Source organism: Mesitornis unicolor, unplaced genomic scaffold, assembly GCF_000695765.1.
Source record: "Mesitornis unicolor isolate BGI_N332 unplaced genomic scaffold, ASM69576v1 scaffold24744, whole genome shotgun sequence".
In the NCBI taxonomy this organism is placed as follows: Eukaryota; Metazoa; Chordata; class Aves; order Mesitornithiformes; family Mesitornithidae; genus Mesitornis; species Mesitornis unicolor.
Genome location: NW_010178417.1, coordinates 1 through 17830, shown reverse-complemented (window position 1 = coordinate 17830; position 17830 = coordinate 1). Strand labels below are relative to the sequence as shown.

The 17830-nt window shown below is 42.5% G+C and overlaps 1 protein-coding gene across 1 annotated transcript in view; it reads left to right on the top strand.

Moving 5' to 3' along the window:
• The window catches only part of PHKA2 (phosphorylase kinase, alpha 2 (liver)), a gene marked incomplete at its 3' end in the record, with an annotated part of 32596 nt that extends 16092 nt beyond the window's left edge, over window positions 1-16504 (top strand). Inside the window, exons 15-28 of the mRNA XM_010182460.1 lie at window positions 1486-1630; window positions 2093-2171; window positions 3026-3189; window positions 3792-3965; window positions 5090-5178; window positions 6280-6413; window positions 7898-8054; window positions 9197-9276; window positions 9523-9601; window positions 9728-9857; window positions 11074-11175; window positions 11818-11936; window positions 14411-14458; window positions 16337-16504. Coding sequence (XP_010180762.1) covers window positions 1486-1630; window positions 2093-2171; window positions 3026-3189; window positions 3792-3965; window positions 5090-5178; window positions 6280-6413; window positions 7898-8054; window positions 9197-9276; window positions 9523-9601; window positions 9728-9857; window positions 11074-11175; window positions 11818-11936; window positions 14411-14458; window positions 16337-16504 — 1668 coding nt within the window. The remainder of the gene's footprint in view (window positions 1-1485; window positions 1631-2092; window positions 2172-3025; window positions 3190-3791; window positions 3966-5089; window positions 5179-6279; window positions 6414-7897; window positions 8055-9196; window positions 9277-9522; window positions 9602-9727; window positions 9858-11073; window positions 11176-11817; window positions 11937-14410; window positions 14459-16336) is intronic.
• Window positions 16505-17830: the final 1326 nt, after the last annotated feature.

Sequence of the window (17830 nt, the reverse complement as noted above, 5' to 3'; positions counted from 1 at the left end):
TAGTCTGTATTTCATCCTGTTCTGTAATGAAAACTTTGATAGGTGTGGGGCAAAGACTGATCCCATTTAGATACCCTCTCATTCTGAAAAAAAATGGTTAATAACTACCTTTCAAGAACAATTTTTCAAGCAGTTGTTACCTCCTCAGATGTCTTTTCTTCAGCTCACTAGTGTGAAAATTTGCAAAACTTGAGACATGTCTGCCACTTTCTTGTACCTACCTTCTAGTTGCTCCCAAAGAAGGAAATTGGGCTTGTTTGCTGAGATTGATTTTTATAATATGACTGGCCATCTCACTTTATCGTTTTGTAATTCTCTTGAGAGTCTGAAATTCACTTTGTTTTCCTGTGCTTTCAGGCACTGAAATTGGCCTGGCTGGTCTATGTTATCCTGGCTCTTCCTTTTTAAATACAGGCAGCGTGTTTGCTTCTCTCTGGATTTCTGGGCCTTGTTCTTCCTGAATTACCAAAACTAAGAGCAAGTGGCTCAGGGATTGTTTTGGCTAGTTCCTTAAGTTCTGTGACGTCATTTCTCTGGACTTTGGCAGCTTGAATTTATGTGCTCTTTAACCTTTTCTTCCCATACTCAGGCTGGACTCTTATCACTTTGTTAAAAGTAGTATTAGATGATGATGATTATAATTCACAGATCATAATTCACTACTTTTCTTCTGTCAGTAGAAACAGCATAGAGTGCTTCAGCTTGTCTGTATCCTCTCTTCCTGCCTCCTTCCTTTTTTTATTAACAGACCTACAGCTTCAATATTTTCCTGTTATTTCGGATGCATTTACAGGATGTTTCTCCTTGACCGCTAGTGTCTTACTAACTGATGTCTATTTTACATCCCAGCCTCCTTTTTCCACCCCTCCCCACCACTTATGTGACTCCTTAAGTTTTGTTGTGGCTGCTTTCACATACTTCCCATTGTCTGTCCAGCTTTTTTGGTTTCCAGTTCCGGAAGTAGCCATAATAGTTTCTTACTGTGGTTCTTGGCTTTCCTCTGTAGTGGGATCGGCATACATTATGATTGTACATTTAAGGCATCTTTTTTCCTCAGTAACTGCCAGGTTTTCTGTATTCTGCTTGACTTTCAAATTGCTCCCAAGAGACCATATGGTTACTAGTTCCCAGTCTCCAGCGTGCACTTAAGCCAATTTATTGTTTTTGTGGATATTGTTGTGGTTATTTTCCACATGTAGAGTACTTCCATCTTCCAGATCATTGGTTACTGTAATTCATCATTGAGAAGATTCTACTTCATGGGTGTGATTGTCTACTTCTTATTTGTGTGGGTCACTTCTTTCCCGGTCAGCCTACAAGTGTAGGAAAACGGGCTCTGCACAAGTATGGGTTTCTTTTTTACAGTCACAGGTCTTGTTAGGTAAATACATGCACTTTGTGTTGTGGTCAAGAGTAGCTTATGTGGCTTTGGTGTATAAAGCAGCACTGACAGCTGTTCACATGCTGTGTTTCTCTGTTCCCCAGTTTACGGACCAGCATCACTTCTATCTGGCTCTAGACAATCAGATGATTGTGGAGATGCTCAAGACAGAGCTGGCTTACCTCACTTCTTGTTGGAGGATGACAGGGAGACCAATCCTGACATTTCCCATCACCCACACAATGCTTGGTAAACTTAATTTTCTCTGGTTCAAGCAGAGTAGATTACTGCAGAGGAGTAGGATGGAAGTCGGTTTGAGAGGAGACAGGTGGCATGACTGTTTCAACATGAGTTTTAACATCAAAAGTACAGTTTAACTTTCTCAAGTTTATGCTGAATTTAGATGATTAGTGGTAATATTTCATTTTAGTTTTATTACCCCTTTATATCCTTGCATCTCCCCATCATCTACCTACTATTTCTGTCCAAAGAAATTTGATAGAAATCCCTTTGGAACGTCTTGTGAATGGGTTGGTTTTTGTTTGCTTGTTTGGGGTTTTTTTGGATAAGCTAATACTGATAACAGTTGTGGGTTGTGTTTTAAATGTGTCTGATTTATTTTGTAGAGAACACCCAGTAATACAGTTTATTTGGACATGATAGTTTACGAATGTGTTGGTAAGCTTCCACTTTTCAATTATTCTTTTTCAGTTGATGATGGTACTGATATTCATCCAGCAGTTCTAGCCACCATAAGAAAATTAGAGGATGGTTATTTTGGAGGTGCAAGGTAATGTCAGAACCCTCAAATGGGCGTCTCCATGGTTTTTTTCCCATTAAATCCTACACAAGCCTCAGTTCTGAACTTCTAATAGTGCACAGACCTTGTATTGGAACTCTACAGAGACAGAAGTTTCAGCTTTTATGTGGCAATGAGATGGTAGCTGGGCCTCAGATGTGATATGAAAGATCTGTACCATTGCAGACTGACACTAATGGATAAGGAAAAACAAATGTCAGATGTTTGGAAATACAAAAACATGGTCTTGGCTGACTTCTGTTTTTAAGAAGTAATTATTTTCAGTTACTGGACATGTTTTAAACATGAAATACACATAGTACTTGTAAGCTTATGTGTTCCATTCATCTATATATAAAACCAATTTAATATTGCTATTCTCTTTCTTCTTGCCCACTCTCAATCAGTATCTTCCTCTGCCCATCAGATGTGCTTTCTGTGTTTTAGCAGCACTGCAGTTCTGCAAAAGGATACTGCAGTTAATGGGAACTCCTCAGCTCCAGTTTCTCGTGCATTATCCTTGGAATTTAGGTCTTTGTTCGGGGTTACTCTTCATATAAACATGCAGCACCCTGCACAATTAGGCTGTGAGTTAGGCCTGTAGGTGTTACCATAACACAGTTAAGCTCAATTAGTAACTAGAGCAGTAAGTACCCAGCTGGATCTGCAACTATTGTTTTGCATTTGTTTTTCTCAGTATCACTGTCTGCTGCTTTGTAGCTGCCAAAGGTGGATTTAACAGTAAGCCTCATAAATTTTGGAGGAGTAGCTGAAAGCTCAGTGAGCTTTTATCAGTATCAGAATGGTGGATATTAATGCTCTTTGGCATACGTTCCTGTTTGCAGGGTGAAGATAGGCAAGCTATCAGAATTTCTTACCACCTCTTTTCATACGCATCTGAGCTTCCTGGATCCAGACTGTGACGTAAAACTGTTTGATGATGCTAATGAAGGTCGAAATAGTCCCGACAGCGAATATGGAGGCTATCCAGCAGATTTCTGTGAAAGAGGTAGTGGTTTTTCACTTCAGACTTCTTGTCAAGTTCTATCAATCAGCAGAGCCTGGGTTTACCCAGAGTCTGTTTTGGGTATAGTTGATAGTCTTCAGCTTTCTCATGCATCAGTCTGAGGGCAAGTACCTGCTTGACTTAATTTGGAGAAGGAATGTGTGCATATTCTTCCTACGTTCATAGCATGGTATTGGCCAGTAACTGCTGCAACAAAGCTGAATCTGGGGAGTGAACAGATGGGGGCGTGTGTGGGAAAGGCTGGAGGGAGGAAGAGGCTGTGAGGAGTCGTAGACAGGAGCTTGTGTGGCAGAGCTGATAGAATCTTGCAGTTGTTTAGGTTGGAAAAGACCATCGAGTCCAGCTGTGGACAACTAGCAAGATAAAAACCCTTTTGCTTCCTTTCAAAGGGAAAAACAACTTGTCACTGTTTCCAAAGTGTCAAAACCTGGGGTTTTTTAATTGACAGTTTTTTCAGCTTAAAAATCTCTTGCTTATGATGTGTGTCCTTCTGTATAAGCATGAACAGAGTGATGTGTTTGAAAAAGAAGCACTGATAAATAAAGATTTTATTTTTAGTAAAACTTCTATGTATGTCACACTAGAAAGCCAGGATGAGCTGGATCAGTATATAAATGAAGTCCTGCAGAGCACAGCACTGAAGTCATACCTGCCTCTGACTTCAAAGACTGTGAATCAACCACCTGTGTTCAGTGCAAACCATTCCACCGAAGAGATACTGTCAATAATGGCCAAGACAAAGGGCTTGGAGGTTCCAGGTATTTCTCCCTGATATTTATTTAGGGACGATAACAGAAAACCTGTTCTGGGTGCTACAAGCAATAAGTTGAAGTAATTCAAAATTGTGCCATTTAAAAAGACCTAGTGGCACAAGTGTGCTGTATTTATCAATAAATAAAAATGAATCTGCAGCTGTTACTGTCACGTTCCCACAGTATCCCATGTCTTGCTGTATACATAAATATCCAGCTATAAAATGTAACATGTAATCAAAGTTAATGTTACAGAAACTGCTACAGCTTCTCTGTTGCATAGAAGTTTAGAACCCCAGTCAGTGAATTCATTTTTTTGGTCTTTTGTTTATACAAAGTATTTTTTTATTTTAATAAAGTTGTGGTGAAATGAAATGTTTCAATTCCAGAAAAACATAAGTATGCACATGTATCTTCCAAACTTGTAAGAACAAATGGAGTACAGAGGCAGGACAGCATTCCTAATTATGCTGCATTTCTAATAGACTGATTGGAGGATTTACACCAAAATAATGCTTTGACTGAATTTGTAAATAGATTCCAACATAGATATTGTTTTATATGTAGGTACATAGTAGTCAGTGCCCTGGTTAAGGGAAGGCTTCCCTTAACTTCAGTGTAAATTAGTAACTTTCAAGCTTTTTTGTTAGTCTTTTCTCACATCTTTCATATGCCACATCATCTGATCCTCTACTGAATTCAACAAATGAAGTTAACAGAGCATTAACTTGCATTTACCATTATAATTTAAATTCTGATATCAGTTAAACCATTTTCTCCCCATGCTTCCTGTTAAAATATCTAGAACACCTAGCAGGGGCAGGTTGTTGGGCTGTAGGGTTTCTGAGGCTTGGGCCATCATAAGAGGTATCAGCTGAGCATGCAGTGCCCGAGCCTTTGGCAGGCAGATCTCAGAAACTCATGGAGCCAGCCTGCAAGGGGTAAGGATCAGGATGGGAGCGTGTGTCCAAGTTCCATGTGCTGCATCTCAGAAGCGTTGCCTCTGTATTTTGACTCTTGGAGGTATTTCTGTTCTTGTTGCGTATTACAGTTGCATGGTGTAAGTGTTTCCAATTTTCATGTTACTGAAATGGACTTTTCTCTTTTTTCCTGTTGGCTTTGCTTTCCAGCTATGTCCATGTCTCTTCCCACTAAAGTTCTGAACACGCACCGGAAGTCTCTGAATCTTGTTGATAATCCCCATTTCTTTGACACGAAGGTAAGGTGTGGTAATTTTTATGCTGTTTGTGTTTTAAGGACACAATACTGTGGTCTTAACTGTGTTTTCCAGCCAAACCCTGTGCTAGTTCTCGTTTTTCTTCACAGACAGGCCATTCTGCCAGAGGTGTTGGGTAGCTGCTCCCTTGTTTTGGAATTTATTTTTTGGCTGGGTGAAGGTTTTTTAGTTAAATAGACATTATCAAATTAATTCTGTGTGCAAAACAGAAAATAATATAATAGGTGTTTATGTTTAAAGGCCAAAGGTTAATTCATCATTTTTAGTTCTAACTGAACACATGAAGGGAAGGACAAGAGAGATGTTCTCCAAGAAGTGCTACTTACAGTAATGCCTGGGCAGGAGGCGAGTGTGTGAAAGGACAAATGTTAATGCACCAGTCAGATCCCACTACGAGGCGTGAAGATGGGGTTGTGCTGGGCACTTGTTTTGTCTTAGTATATGCAGCCAGCTGCTGAGAATGGTTACAGGAGGTTGTATCCAGCCTCCTGAAGGATTTTACTCTACAGGCTCTGTTTGTGGAAATGGTATTTCAGGGCCGTATAAATTGCTGAATAGATTGTTAAGAAAAAAACTTCTCTTCATCCAAGAACTCCCCACAGGAATGCATCACCTGATTAGTTCATGTGTTGTTTTCATAAGTGTGCAAAATTTATGATGGCAACATCTACATTCATAAAACACCACATATGTGCAGGTTAGAGATGGAACTCAAAAAGCTCTAAATTATTTAAACTAAAAAAAAGGTAGTGTCCTTATTTTCTCTTTAAAAGTAACAGCAAATGGCAGGAAAAAGCATGCAAATTGTTTGGTTTCCTTCTTTGACAAGGTATTTATTTGTCTTGTCCAAAACATGACTTTCTTTCTTGGTTGAACCAAAACTAGAGACAGTTCCATTCTGGGTGTTGTGTTTCTCTTTCTGATGCCTGCAATAGTCTGGCAAGAATTACGTGATGTGTCTGTATGTCAAGAGTTATGGTGCAAGTCTGTTGTGTTGTTTAATGTGAAGTTACAGTTTGAATTTGATCTGCTACATTTTTCAAGATAATTTCTTTGCTTTTTTTCATCCATATTTGTTATCAGGGCCGTGAAAGTGTTTTGCACTTACCTAAAGATGCTCATGGTGATTTGGATTGCAGGAAACTTGTTGAGCAGCTGAAGGAATGTTCAACGCTCCATGATCAAGCAGATATCTTGTATATCTTGCATATTCTAAAGTGAGTTGTCTGAGTGTAAACTTCACCTTCTTCAAGATTGCTCATAACTATCTGATTATTCTTGTGCAAAAGCTTCCCACTGTTCAGGGTATGTTTTGAGGGGAGAGGTTAAAATATTTTGTGCTTTAACACGCGTATTTGCAGTTAGCTTGATTACATAAATAATTTGGACACAGAAGAATGCTTGTGCAGATTTCAGAGTGATTGGTACACAGTTGTGAATGCACACAGGCTCCAAGGCTCACAAGTGAAATGCACAAATCCCTTCCGTGAATGAGAGCACACCATGCTGTATTCGTGCCACTCTGTTAAGTTCACAGAGATTTGATGTGATTTTTATAGGCAAGAAGTGGAGGGAAACTTCGTCTTGTCATTTTCTAACTAAAAGCATAATGCAGTTTTAATGAGTAGTCGCTGTTTTTCCTCTAAACCCTCTGCATATTTAAGGACACCACTGGCTAAAAGTCGGTGCTCTTCAGAACACTATTGGAAACAGTTTAATCCCAGCTCCTGGGATTAGTAAACGGTTTAAAGAGGTTTGATGGGAACAAAATGCAAATACAGACCAACAGAATCTTCTGGAGTGCATTTTTGGGCCTCTTTTTCTGTGCAGGAGAATACTGCTGGAACCTGGCAGGAAGTTAGCTTTGGGTGCAAAGACAAGCACGTGTTAATCACATATGGTCTTCCTTATTGCTATGAAGACTGTATTTGTTTATTTTAGTCTTTCTCCTGTGAGGACCTCTTCTTTGATCTTCTTGATTTCCCAAACAAAATGCTTAGCAGCTTCTCTTAAAGTGCAAAAGAAATCCTGAAACAATATCATTTTGTTGTTTAACTACATGCAATACCCTTAATTTCCTCTTCTGGGCTTGTTTCATTGTGGGAGTCTCTGTTGGGCAGGCAGGTGGACTCTGTTCCTCTAGCAGGAGTTGAAAGGTCATTTTGTGATGCTTCAAAACATTATCAAAGAGAAGCCATAATGCAGTGAATTTCAAAACCAGGAAAGGAACAGAAATCTCCTTTGCTTTTTCAGTAATGGCATAAGCAGCATGCAGGCTTAGTTAATAGCTAAGAAAGAGACAGGGCAAAAAACTTTTGCCCCCTGAGATGTCTGAGAAGTGGGTGCAGTCTTCAGCAGTACTGAAGGTGTTGCTGAATTCTGCTCTCAGAAAGCACCACCTGGAGCGTTCCTCCAGCAAACTGTGTGCATGCTCAGTTTAAAGCCTGGTGGGAAATCCCCTGGGTGATAGCGTTGAAGTCCCAGGCTCATGGCTAAGTGAGTGCTCCAGTTAATATGAAAGTTCCTGGTATCAAGAGGATTTGTCTACATACAACTGATATCCGGTGAAGGCCCACATGTCCCATGTACTACTTAATTCTGTCACCAAAATGAGCAGTGCAACCAGTGTTTGCTGTGTGGCAGGGTTAAGTGGTGTAGCATTTTATCTGATATCCATTACCTTCTGTGTCTTTCCTGGCAGAGGTGCTGACTGGGACACAGAGCTGGATGGACAGTACGGTGCCACTGTCCATTGCCTACTCAACGAGCTCTACAGAAAGGCAGGCCTCAATCAGGAGTGGGGCTTAATCCGTTACATTTCTGGTATACTCAAAAAGAGAGTGGAAGTCCTGGCTGAGGTATGAAATGTCAATAATGCTGGTTCAGTTTCCTGCCTGGAAACAGAGATAAAACTACCAGTTTGCCAGTGGAGCTTGCACTTGCCTTTCTTCTGGTCTTATTTCACAATATACATAGTGCATCGATCTTCAGTAAACATTGGTTGCTTTTCTGATCTGAAATGTAATTAGGACATCTTTACCTTTCATCTGTACTGTGAACTGTGCTAATGTTGGCATGAACTGAGAATGTCACACTGTAAATGAATGTGAAGGCATGTTTCTGAAAAGCTCTTTCTCTAATTCCTGGCCATTTTCAAAGCCTTGACTGTCACAGTCAGGATGCCCTATTTTAGTGACAGTCATGTTTGTGGGGAGCCATTTGTGATAATCGCCCTGCGTGGTATTTCATTAAGCCCTTAACCTTTTCCATCCTCAAGAGATGATGGACAAGCAGAACAAACACGCTCACAGAAAGCCATGTATGTTAAATTGAGAAGATACTGCCAAAGAATCGAGGAGGAAAAAAGTAGAAATTATGTGTTCTACGTTAAGGGAGGGAAAATAGACTCTTTAAAATCAGAGGAACATTGCTTTGTGAGGCCTGTGGTTCAGGATGCTACAACAGGTAAACTGAACCCCCACTTTTAAAGGAGGTTAATATAAAAGAGTAAATACTGTAGAGCCGGGGGACGCACCTATTTCAGAACGTATCAGGGTGCCTAATTCAGGAATGTTATGCAATACATCTGGTGTTTATTTGTTTTAAGACATGTATTAGTACACAAGAATGTTTTTTTTTAGCTAATACTGCCAAGTTTTTCATTGATTAAAAGTATTTTTTGTCTTTATAAAGAACAAATGTTTATCTTACAATAAAGGATAAAGTCCATTATTGATCTGCCAGCCCCCCTGGAGTCCCTAATCATTATGCCACTGATTTCAATGAGTGGGGAAGCTTTCAGCCTAGGCAGACTCTCATAGCCCTGTTGTCCTCAGGGGACCTTTGGCAACTAGTTAACAGCATTCTGCTAGAGCTGCATGTCTGGTAATAGAAATGCACTTGAAATTGCTAAGGAAATGCTTCATTTTGGGAATTAAAAGCTGTATCACTTCCACATGACTCAGAGAAAGGTCTCTTGCTTTCTGTCACGTTATGATAGGCATGCACAGACCTTCTGTCCCACCACAAGCAACTTACAGTGGGCCTGCCACCAGAACCCCGCGAGAAAATCATTACCACGTAAGTCGAAGCTCTGCCTCAGTTACAGAAGCAGCCTGCCCTTCGTCTTCATGCCAGTACCGTACTGCTGCCATCATCTTGTTTTAAAACTTATTCCTCACCTTCAGAAGGAATCACAGCCACCCAGGCTTAATCGTAGGCACCCTTGCAGTGCAAAGATATTTCCGGGTGACTTGGCTCTGGGGTTTGTTCAGAGGTTCATAGCAAATGCCTGAGTCCCTGCTAACTGTAGTTTGCCTTCTGCAGCCCACTGCCACCTGAGGAGCTCACAGATCTTATTTATGAAGCCAGTGGCCAGGACATCAGCATTGCAGTGCTGACACAGGTATGCAGCATGCATAAAAAATGGTTCTTCCAGCTGTGCCCAGTGTGGCGCCAGTATTTGTTCTGTGACTGGGAAAGTCAAGAGGACCCACTCTGAATGGCTGCCCTTGTGGATCTGTCCTTACAGGAGATCATTATGTACTTGGCGATGTACGTCCGGTCACAGCCTAGTCTTTTTGTGGAGATGCTCAGGCTCCGCATTGGTCTGATAATTCAGGTGATGGCCACTGAGCTGGCTCGAAGTCTGAAATGCTCAGGTAAGAGCAATTTTATCATAAGGGCACTTACGGTGTTATTTTTGCTTCACCTGAGTGGTTGATTTTTGTTTACATGCGTTAAATCCTTTTATTAACTTCTTCATTCAGCATTCACAGTTACAAACTTTGAAAATAACTTCTCTTCTCCACTTGATGAATGATTCCTGTCCCCTCATCCCCCAGTTATTCAAACTGAAATGGATATTAAATACTTAAGTCCCCTGACTTTCAGTAAGTGTTTGAGGTCCAGGTCATCAAATGGCACATGTGGCACATTAGGGACCTAATACCACTAATGTCAATGAGAATTAGGACTCTCAGTATCTTCTGAATATTTAAGCCATAATTCATAGTTCTGGTAGTTTTTTATTCAAAGTAACTTCTAATCTTTTTCCTTTTATGTGTAAGCCTTCTTCTCTTGAATGTGCTTAGTTGAAAAATACTTGCTTAGATGGAGCCCACTTTGGATGCTGCTGCCCTTTAACTTGAGTGGCTGCTACTGGGGGGTGGCAGGTTTCTCCCTTAGGAGAAGTTGACAGAAGAAGCCAAGTCATTTTCTGGGATGATCCTGCTTCTGTATGAAGAGTGTACAGAAAGCTCTGTTTCCTCCAAACCTGTAGCTGAACAGCAGAAGCCGCTTTGTTCACAGTGCAAAGCCTGCCTTTCCTGGGGTCTCTTCTGTTGTTCCTTGGCCTTAAGCACCAGCTGCCCTCAGCTTCATTGCTGCCTTTGCCACGTTCTCCTATGAGTGATTTGTCTGTGCACACACGTATGCTTATGTCTGTGTATGTGCTTTTTCTCTCTCTCACTTGCAGGCAAAATCCTTTAATCAAATAAAACACAAGCCTTCCACACGCATGTATTTCTTTATGGAGTAACACTGGCTCTGAAATGAAATGAAGGCTGTAATGCCTTTCCAAGTCACCTTGCTCTCTGAAGGAGTGACTGCTTGCTCATGATCAGCTTCAGCGAGATTTCACACAAGCTGCAGCGTGATATTCACCAATGCAAATAGTGTTATTTCCATGCAGTGTTTGTTGTTTAGTCCTGAAATGTATTTGCTTTGAAATGTGACTCAGTGTATTAATTTTTTAAAGGAGGAAGCATTAGCCACAAAGGTAAATGTGACTGAACTTCATTCAAGCAGCAGTTTACTTAGGAAACCAAGCTATAAAGCCACCCATAGTGATGTTTGTCTTTCTTTTTTTTAAACTAGGTGAAGAAGCTTCAGAGAGTTTGATGAATCTAAGCCCCTTTGATATGAAAAGTCTCCTACACCATATTCTCAGTGGAAAAGAGTTTGGAGTAGAAAGAAGCTGTAAGTTGTCCACTTGGGTACTTCTGTATGTTAAGTGAGAATTATAAATATAAAGTTAGATTGTCTCATAAGTAGGAATCTATTCTCTCAGCACAGAAAATAGAGGTATAGGTAATGTATTAATCATGGGTGGCCAGTACCTGTGTATGTCTGCATGGAATAAACAAAACAAATCTAATGGAAGCTGTCCTGTGCAATGACTTTGTATCAAGTTTTCAGTGATATGAAGGCAGGCTTTTAAAATGAAGAAATTTTATGTGACCAGAATGAAAACCATAATAAAAAGGTCTTATCTAACTTGCCTTCAAGGAGCATGTCTGTGATGCCCAAATATTCCCAGCTGGCACATCAGCTGTCTCCTGGGTTCATTCTTAGGCACTCACAGACTCATTGCAGCTCTGACATCTTTTGTAGCTAGGATTGCTCAGTGTCTTGGAAAGTTAGGCCCCAATATCCAGGTATGGATCTAGGCCCCTGACAGTGCAATCAGGTTTGAAGTGTTGACATGATTTGAAAGGATGCTGTCACGAAGAGCATTGTGAAAGGAAACACTTCTGAAAGGATATATGTTTAACTTCTGGATACAATTTCAACTGTTTTTTTACCCCTGGAATTTAAAAAATGTCCATTTGCTTCTTTTAGTGCGACCTGGAGATTCCTCTTCATCTAGCCCTGCGATTTCTATTCATGAAATGGGGCATTCTGGAGCAACCAAAACAGAAAGAAGTGGTATTACTAAATTGAAGAGTGAGATGAAGCAGGTGAGGGTTTTTTGTCAGTGCTCATCAGGAAGATGCAGCTGTTCTGGAACTGCGTTAGGTTAGGTTTTGTTCTTGGTAAATGGCAGAAGTTTCCATGTATCGTTTGATTTAAAGCTGATCACTAAATAGAAGGCAGTAAGGGGATGTTTCTTCCAAAAATGTGCTTCCTTTTTTGTTCTTGTTTCACATGCTAAATATAGGAGAACTTGAACAAACTCTAATGCATTCATGGCATCAACTTTAAAGTGGCTTTTTTATCATTTTTAGGTAAGGAAAAGTCAGATGAGCAAAGTGAAGCTCTCATACGAACAGTGTTAATTCCTGTACTCTGCCCAAGTTGCTAATGTGGTCCACGTGCCTTTTGGAAAAGTAGACTTTGAAAAGAAATCTTGGTTGGTTTTCTTCCTCATTTGTGTCTTCAGGAATGGAGGACGATTACTGCTAGAAATTACAAATTTACATCCAATACTTTAAATTACACAGCAGCTGAGCATATGAAGAGATATGATAGAAAACAACCAAAATATTCTGAATGAATGTGACTGATGTTAATGTTATGAGTGGTTTTGATTTCTCTATTTTGTGTCTCTATTAGTAATTTTCTTTTGCTCTAGATAAACAAGAAGGCAGTGAACGAATAAAATGCATTCTTATCAATGGTTCTATATTTTTTCAGCCTGGGTTATTCAGCCTGGAGAAGAGAAGGCTCCGGGGAGATCTTATTGCGGCCTTTCAATATATAAAGTGGGTTTATAAGAAAGATAATGTGATGCTTTTTACCATGGCCTGTAGTGACAGGACAAGGGGCAACAGTTTTAAACTGAAAGTGAGTAGGTTTAGATTGGACATATGGAAGAAAGTTTGTATGGTGAGGGTGGTGAGACACTGGCACAGGTTGCCCAGGGAAGTTGTGGATGCCCTCTCCCTGGCAGTGTTCAAGGCCAGGTTGGACAGGGCTTTGGGCAGTCTGGTCTGGTGGGAGGTGTCCCTGCCCATGGCAGGGGGTTGGACTGGATGCTCTTTAAAAATCACTTCCAACCTAAACCATTCTATGATTCTGTATTTGAAACCGGTTTTTTTAAAGACTCTCTTAACAAGCAAGCCTGTTTCATTTAATCCGAGGCCATTTCTATGAATTTCTAAGGAAGCGTATTTGATGTTTTCCCTCAATTGTATGAAACAGATTTACTCAATAAGCCTTCAGAAAGGAGTGGCATTTCTGCATGGTCTTGACATGGAGCGTTTGATGGTGACAGTAAAGACCAGTTAATGATTCTCCATAGGACTCCATCAGGCAGGGAAGCAAAGGCGCCTGTGAGACGCACGGTGTCTGTCTCATGAGACCTGGCTGTCGCGTTTCAGCTGTGCCGCTGCCTGGGCATCGTCGTGGCCGAGACTCGGGGCACCGCTGTGGCTGTGCAGGTGCTGCTGGCTGCTTTCCACTGGCCCTGACGTGACTTTGGGGGTTCAGGAAGGTGGGTGTCCCACTTCAGGGCCATTTCAGGAAGGAAGAGGGAATAGGCACTAGGTGGCAGCAGTATTTTGTTTTAAATACAGAGGTGGGCCTGAGCTGAAACACTTGGACTTTTGTTGAGGTTGGAAATGTATTTCCTACGTTGCTTTTGCATTAGATGGAAACTTGGTATTTTGCACAGAGGAGGCGCTGACTGGTTTTATTTTTGTTTCCTCCACCTTTCCACTCATGCTGCTTCCTGCCATGTCTCACTGCATTCTCTGAATAATTCACTAGGTACTAATTTAATGTCATTTTGGCGGGGGAGGTGGGGATCAACTTCGTGTTACGAGGAACATTTCAAGTCCCTGTACTAACATCTCTTTGCACCAGAGCTCACCTGTCTCGTTTGCTACCGTTCTTTCTTGAGTCTGAACATCAAGCCTTTGCCTGGGTCTGAACCATTAACCCTTCATTAGGAGGCATGGCTTGAAGCGGACAGTTACAGAAAAGTGCTGCAAGTCTGAGGTGGTGCACCCACATTTCAGCAAAAATTTTGCCTTGCAGCTGTTTGTGAAGTGCTGCCCACCCAGCTGGCAGCCCGCAGGCTTTCTGCACCAAGATGACCTTCTCGTGCAAAGAGAAGCTGCTGACATTGCGACGAATGAGGCGTGCAAGTGGGGAGCTTGGGGTTTTTTCCCAGCCCTGAGTCACAAGGAAGTTTTTACATGCATCTTAAACTGCAGTGGTTTGTGTTGGCCTTGCTTGGAGCTCAGTGGATGGCATGGGAAGCTTGTGGGTGCAGCACAACGAAGGAGGCTCCTGGCACAGCGAGGTCTGCCTCTGGGGACCCTGGGAATCATCTGAAGTGCAGCACTGCAAGAGGCCAGGGACTGTCGCAGTCTTCTCCTGAGCTTATTCCATGTTTCTTGTCTTTGCATGGACAGGTTACTTTGCCTTGTTTGTCCCATTCTGTCATGGCTGGCTGTCTGACATGCTGGTGTCTGTTTTTGTTTTGTAGTTCTTGCAGGAGGGGCACTCCATGTCCAGCAGCATGTTCGCTTCCACGGTAAAACACCGTCTGCAGCTCTGCACCTGCTCTTCACCCTGTGTGTGTGCGCAAGGCTCTTAGCTCTAGACACCTCCCTGAGGCTTTTCCTGCGTAAAAACCTGTTTTCAAACCCTACCTCTTTCTTTTGTCCACCTTTGTTGAGAACCATTTCTCATTAGTAATCTTTTAATGGAAGTTGAGTCTCGCATTTAGATCCACTTAGTCCTTCTGAAGCTTAAGCAGTTGTAGCCAATAAAGCACTGCAGCAGATTTAGCTACTTGGTGGTGAATTATGTTACAGGTGTCATCAGTATTCGGAAGTAAGGTAGCATTGATAAGTGCTGGGAGTCTGTGGACATTAATGAACCCAGAACAGCTTCAGGTGACTGAGACAGGGGTTTTATGGGCATGGGTATCTCCTCAGGCAGTCATCTTCTTTCAAGGCAGAGAACTGTAGCTCTTTTTAAGTGCTGCTAAGAAGGAAGATAGTTGTTTAAATGTTTTACCAACGAAAACCTCAACAATTAATTTAAGTCTGAGGCTGTCATGAAGTGATGGAAAGCTTGTAGCTATGTGTGCACTTTAAACTGGTGGATATGGTTCATGGTTCTCCGCATCTGCAGACTTGCTGTCCATGGCATACCTCCCAGGTGTCCCAAAAACACCACTGCAGAGCACCGTTAGCCCTGTAGCCTGGCCTGACAGCTGCCAGATTGTGGTGGCCTCTCACTTCCCACGTACCAGTGCGGAAAGGCAGGCTTCAGCTGTGCGTTTGATCTAAATGCGCAGAAGTGCTCTGTGAGGCCCTTCTCTGAACCGCCTGAGGGGCCAGGTGGGTTGCTGTATGCAGATGGGTTTCTCTGCTTTGGCACCCACCCTCCTGCTGACTCCCTGCATCCCCTAGTTCTGCCCAGCAGGATGGAGGAAGGTCTGTCTGTCTGTCTGTCTCAGCATGCAGTGGAAAGGAATAGCAGGCATCAGGCCATCAAGGGAGCACCACCACTTGTGCCTCACTGGCACCAGTAGGAGTGAATATGGACTTTGTTTGCATTTGCTGGTCTTTTGCAGGGCTTGGCTGCGTAGAGACTGTGAGCCTGTCCTTTGCAAATGTACAGTTTTTATTCTTATTTCCCACCTTCCCCAGTGCTTTGCTCAGGCAGTTCCTTACTCAGAGATGATGGGATTTGAGATGAAGCTGTCAGTCCTTTTGAGCTGAAAGTAATAGGTGTGCATAAGGGAACGAGGGAACAGAAGAGCATGGTCTCTAGGAGTGCATAGAGTAGGCAGACTGCATGTGTGGAAAAGGGAACAGGGATTTGGTGGTCTTGCCACAACTTTTAAAATTATTTGCTGCCTAATTTAGTCTCCAGGTCTGGTAGGGTAAAATAGTAGAGCAACGGTGACAATAAAGGAAACCAGACTGATACAGAGAGGCTGGCATCATGACCACATGAAGGCAGTTTTTAATCTACTCGCTTTTGGCATGGAGGACCTCTCTTGCTGGACCCACGGACCCTTTGGTTCTGTTACGACACTGAGCCTGAAGTCCGAGTCAGACCTACCTGCACATCCCACCATCTTGCACACCAGAGGCACTGCCCTAGCAGCCAACTCAGGCTGTGAAAGCGGTCATGCCTTGTGTTGAACCAAGCAGTGAAGTTTGCTGGGTTGAACTGCTTGCCTGTTTTGTTGAGAATTGGTTGAAGAACTGGAGAAGTGAAGCTTGATGTGAAGGGGAGAGAAAGGGATCCATCCTGCTCCGTCGTCCTGTATGATATCATGGCCTGTGTTTTCTCCCTGCTTCTGAGGTAGCAGTGTAGCAGAACGATGTGTTCACCAGGAGTAGCACCTGGGGTGGTAGAAAGTAACTAACCAAGGCTGTATTGCCTCTTACAGAGGGGCAGTTCTCCGTCATCTCCCACCAGTTCTTCTCCTACTGGCTCCAGCGGAGACACGAGCTGGGGTGACCGAAAAGGGCAGTGGCTGCGCAGAAGGAGGCTCGATGGTGCCATCAACAGAGTTCCTGTTGGCTTTTATGAGAAAGTGTGGAAAATCCTTCAGAAGGTAAGCTGGCAGCTGCGACGGGCAGGAAGCAAGCAAGCTGTGTGGTAACTTGGGGAGGTGGTGGCCCAGAAGTGGTGTGTTGCCAGGAGCTAAAGTTGGTCTTCAGCCGGGAAACTGGTGGACACTGGAGTCATCAGTAGGAGCCATCTCCTGAACATGAACACAAGTCCATGTGTTTGTTTGAACGTGTGTTTTTCTCTGAAGCTGCTTGTGCTGAATTTGGGCTGAATGATTCTGTTCCGTCACTGGTTTTGCATCACCTATGGCCAAGCTGTGATCAGTGCCACTGAGGGCACTGCAGTGCAGCGCAGTTGGTGCACTACAGTTCAGAAAGGCCGCTGCACTGCCTCTTCCAAAATGTCTTGAGATCTCTCGCTGGCTCTTCTGAGCTCTGTGGCATTCTTAACATTTTTGGGGTTTGTTTTTAAGTGAAAAATAAATCCTTGCCAGCACCTTGGAGATCAGGGGGTTGGAAATGTGTTGAGGTAGCTCCCCAGGAAGAAAGAGAGGGGAACTAGGAGTCTGTGCACCCGTTGTTGTGCTTCGCGGGATGGAAGCCAGCATTGGGCACCTTGAAGCACTGAGCTGTTCATGCCTATATCGTTGGGAAAAATGTGCATCACCAGCTCAGGTTGATTTTGTTTGTCCTTCTAAAATGACTTACGCTGAAGCTGTTAGAGTGTCTGTCAGCCAAGACAAGTCATATATGATCTCATGGCTATTTACTAATGGGATCTTTTGGTAGAATGAGCATCACTTCTGTCCTGACCTAACATAATAGCTGGGAGTATTGGAATGGTTTTCTGACTATTAAATCAGTTGTGCTTATTTATCTTCAGTATTTCATTCTTAAACACTCTTTGGACTGTTCATAAAAGCTTTCTCTTCTTTTTGGTGCATTTTTGTACCTCAGGTACTCAGAAATGTCATTCCTTAGCCTGCCTTCTCACCATTTGGGTTTTGTCGCTCTTTTCTTGTACATCACTTGGTATTTCTAACACCACCTCTCCCCCACTGTTGGTGGCTCATGTCCAAGCACTACAACATGTTGACATCCTTGAGTTGTGGTGCTCTGGATCTGAAACACTTAACTAAATGTTGTTTTGGCAAAAATGAAAAATAGAGGTTCCCACTTTCATGGTCTGTTGTTGTGCTGTCGCATTATCTTTTATTTCCACATCATTTGCCACAGAATGTTCTCATTGCTTTGTTTTCCTCCTTTGTGTGTCTCTTGCTGTAGTGCCTCTCTTAGGTATTTTCCTCCCCTTCAGTGGCTGCACTGGAAGTGGAGGTGGGTGGGGGTGTTGGTTGACAGTCGGCTTAACA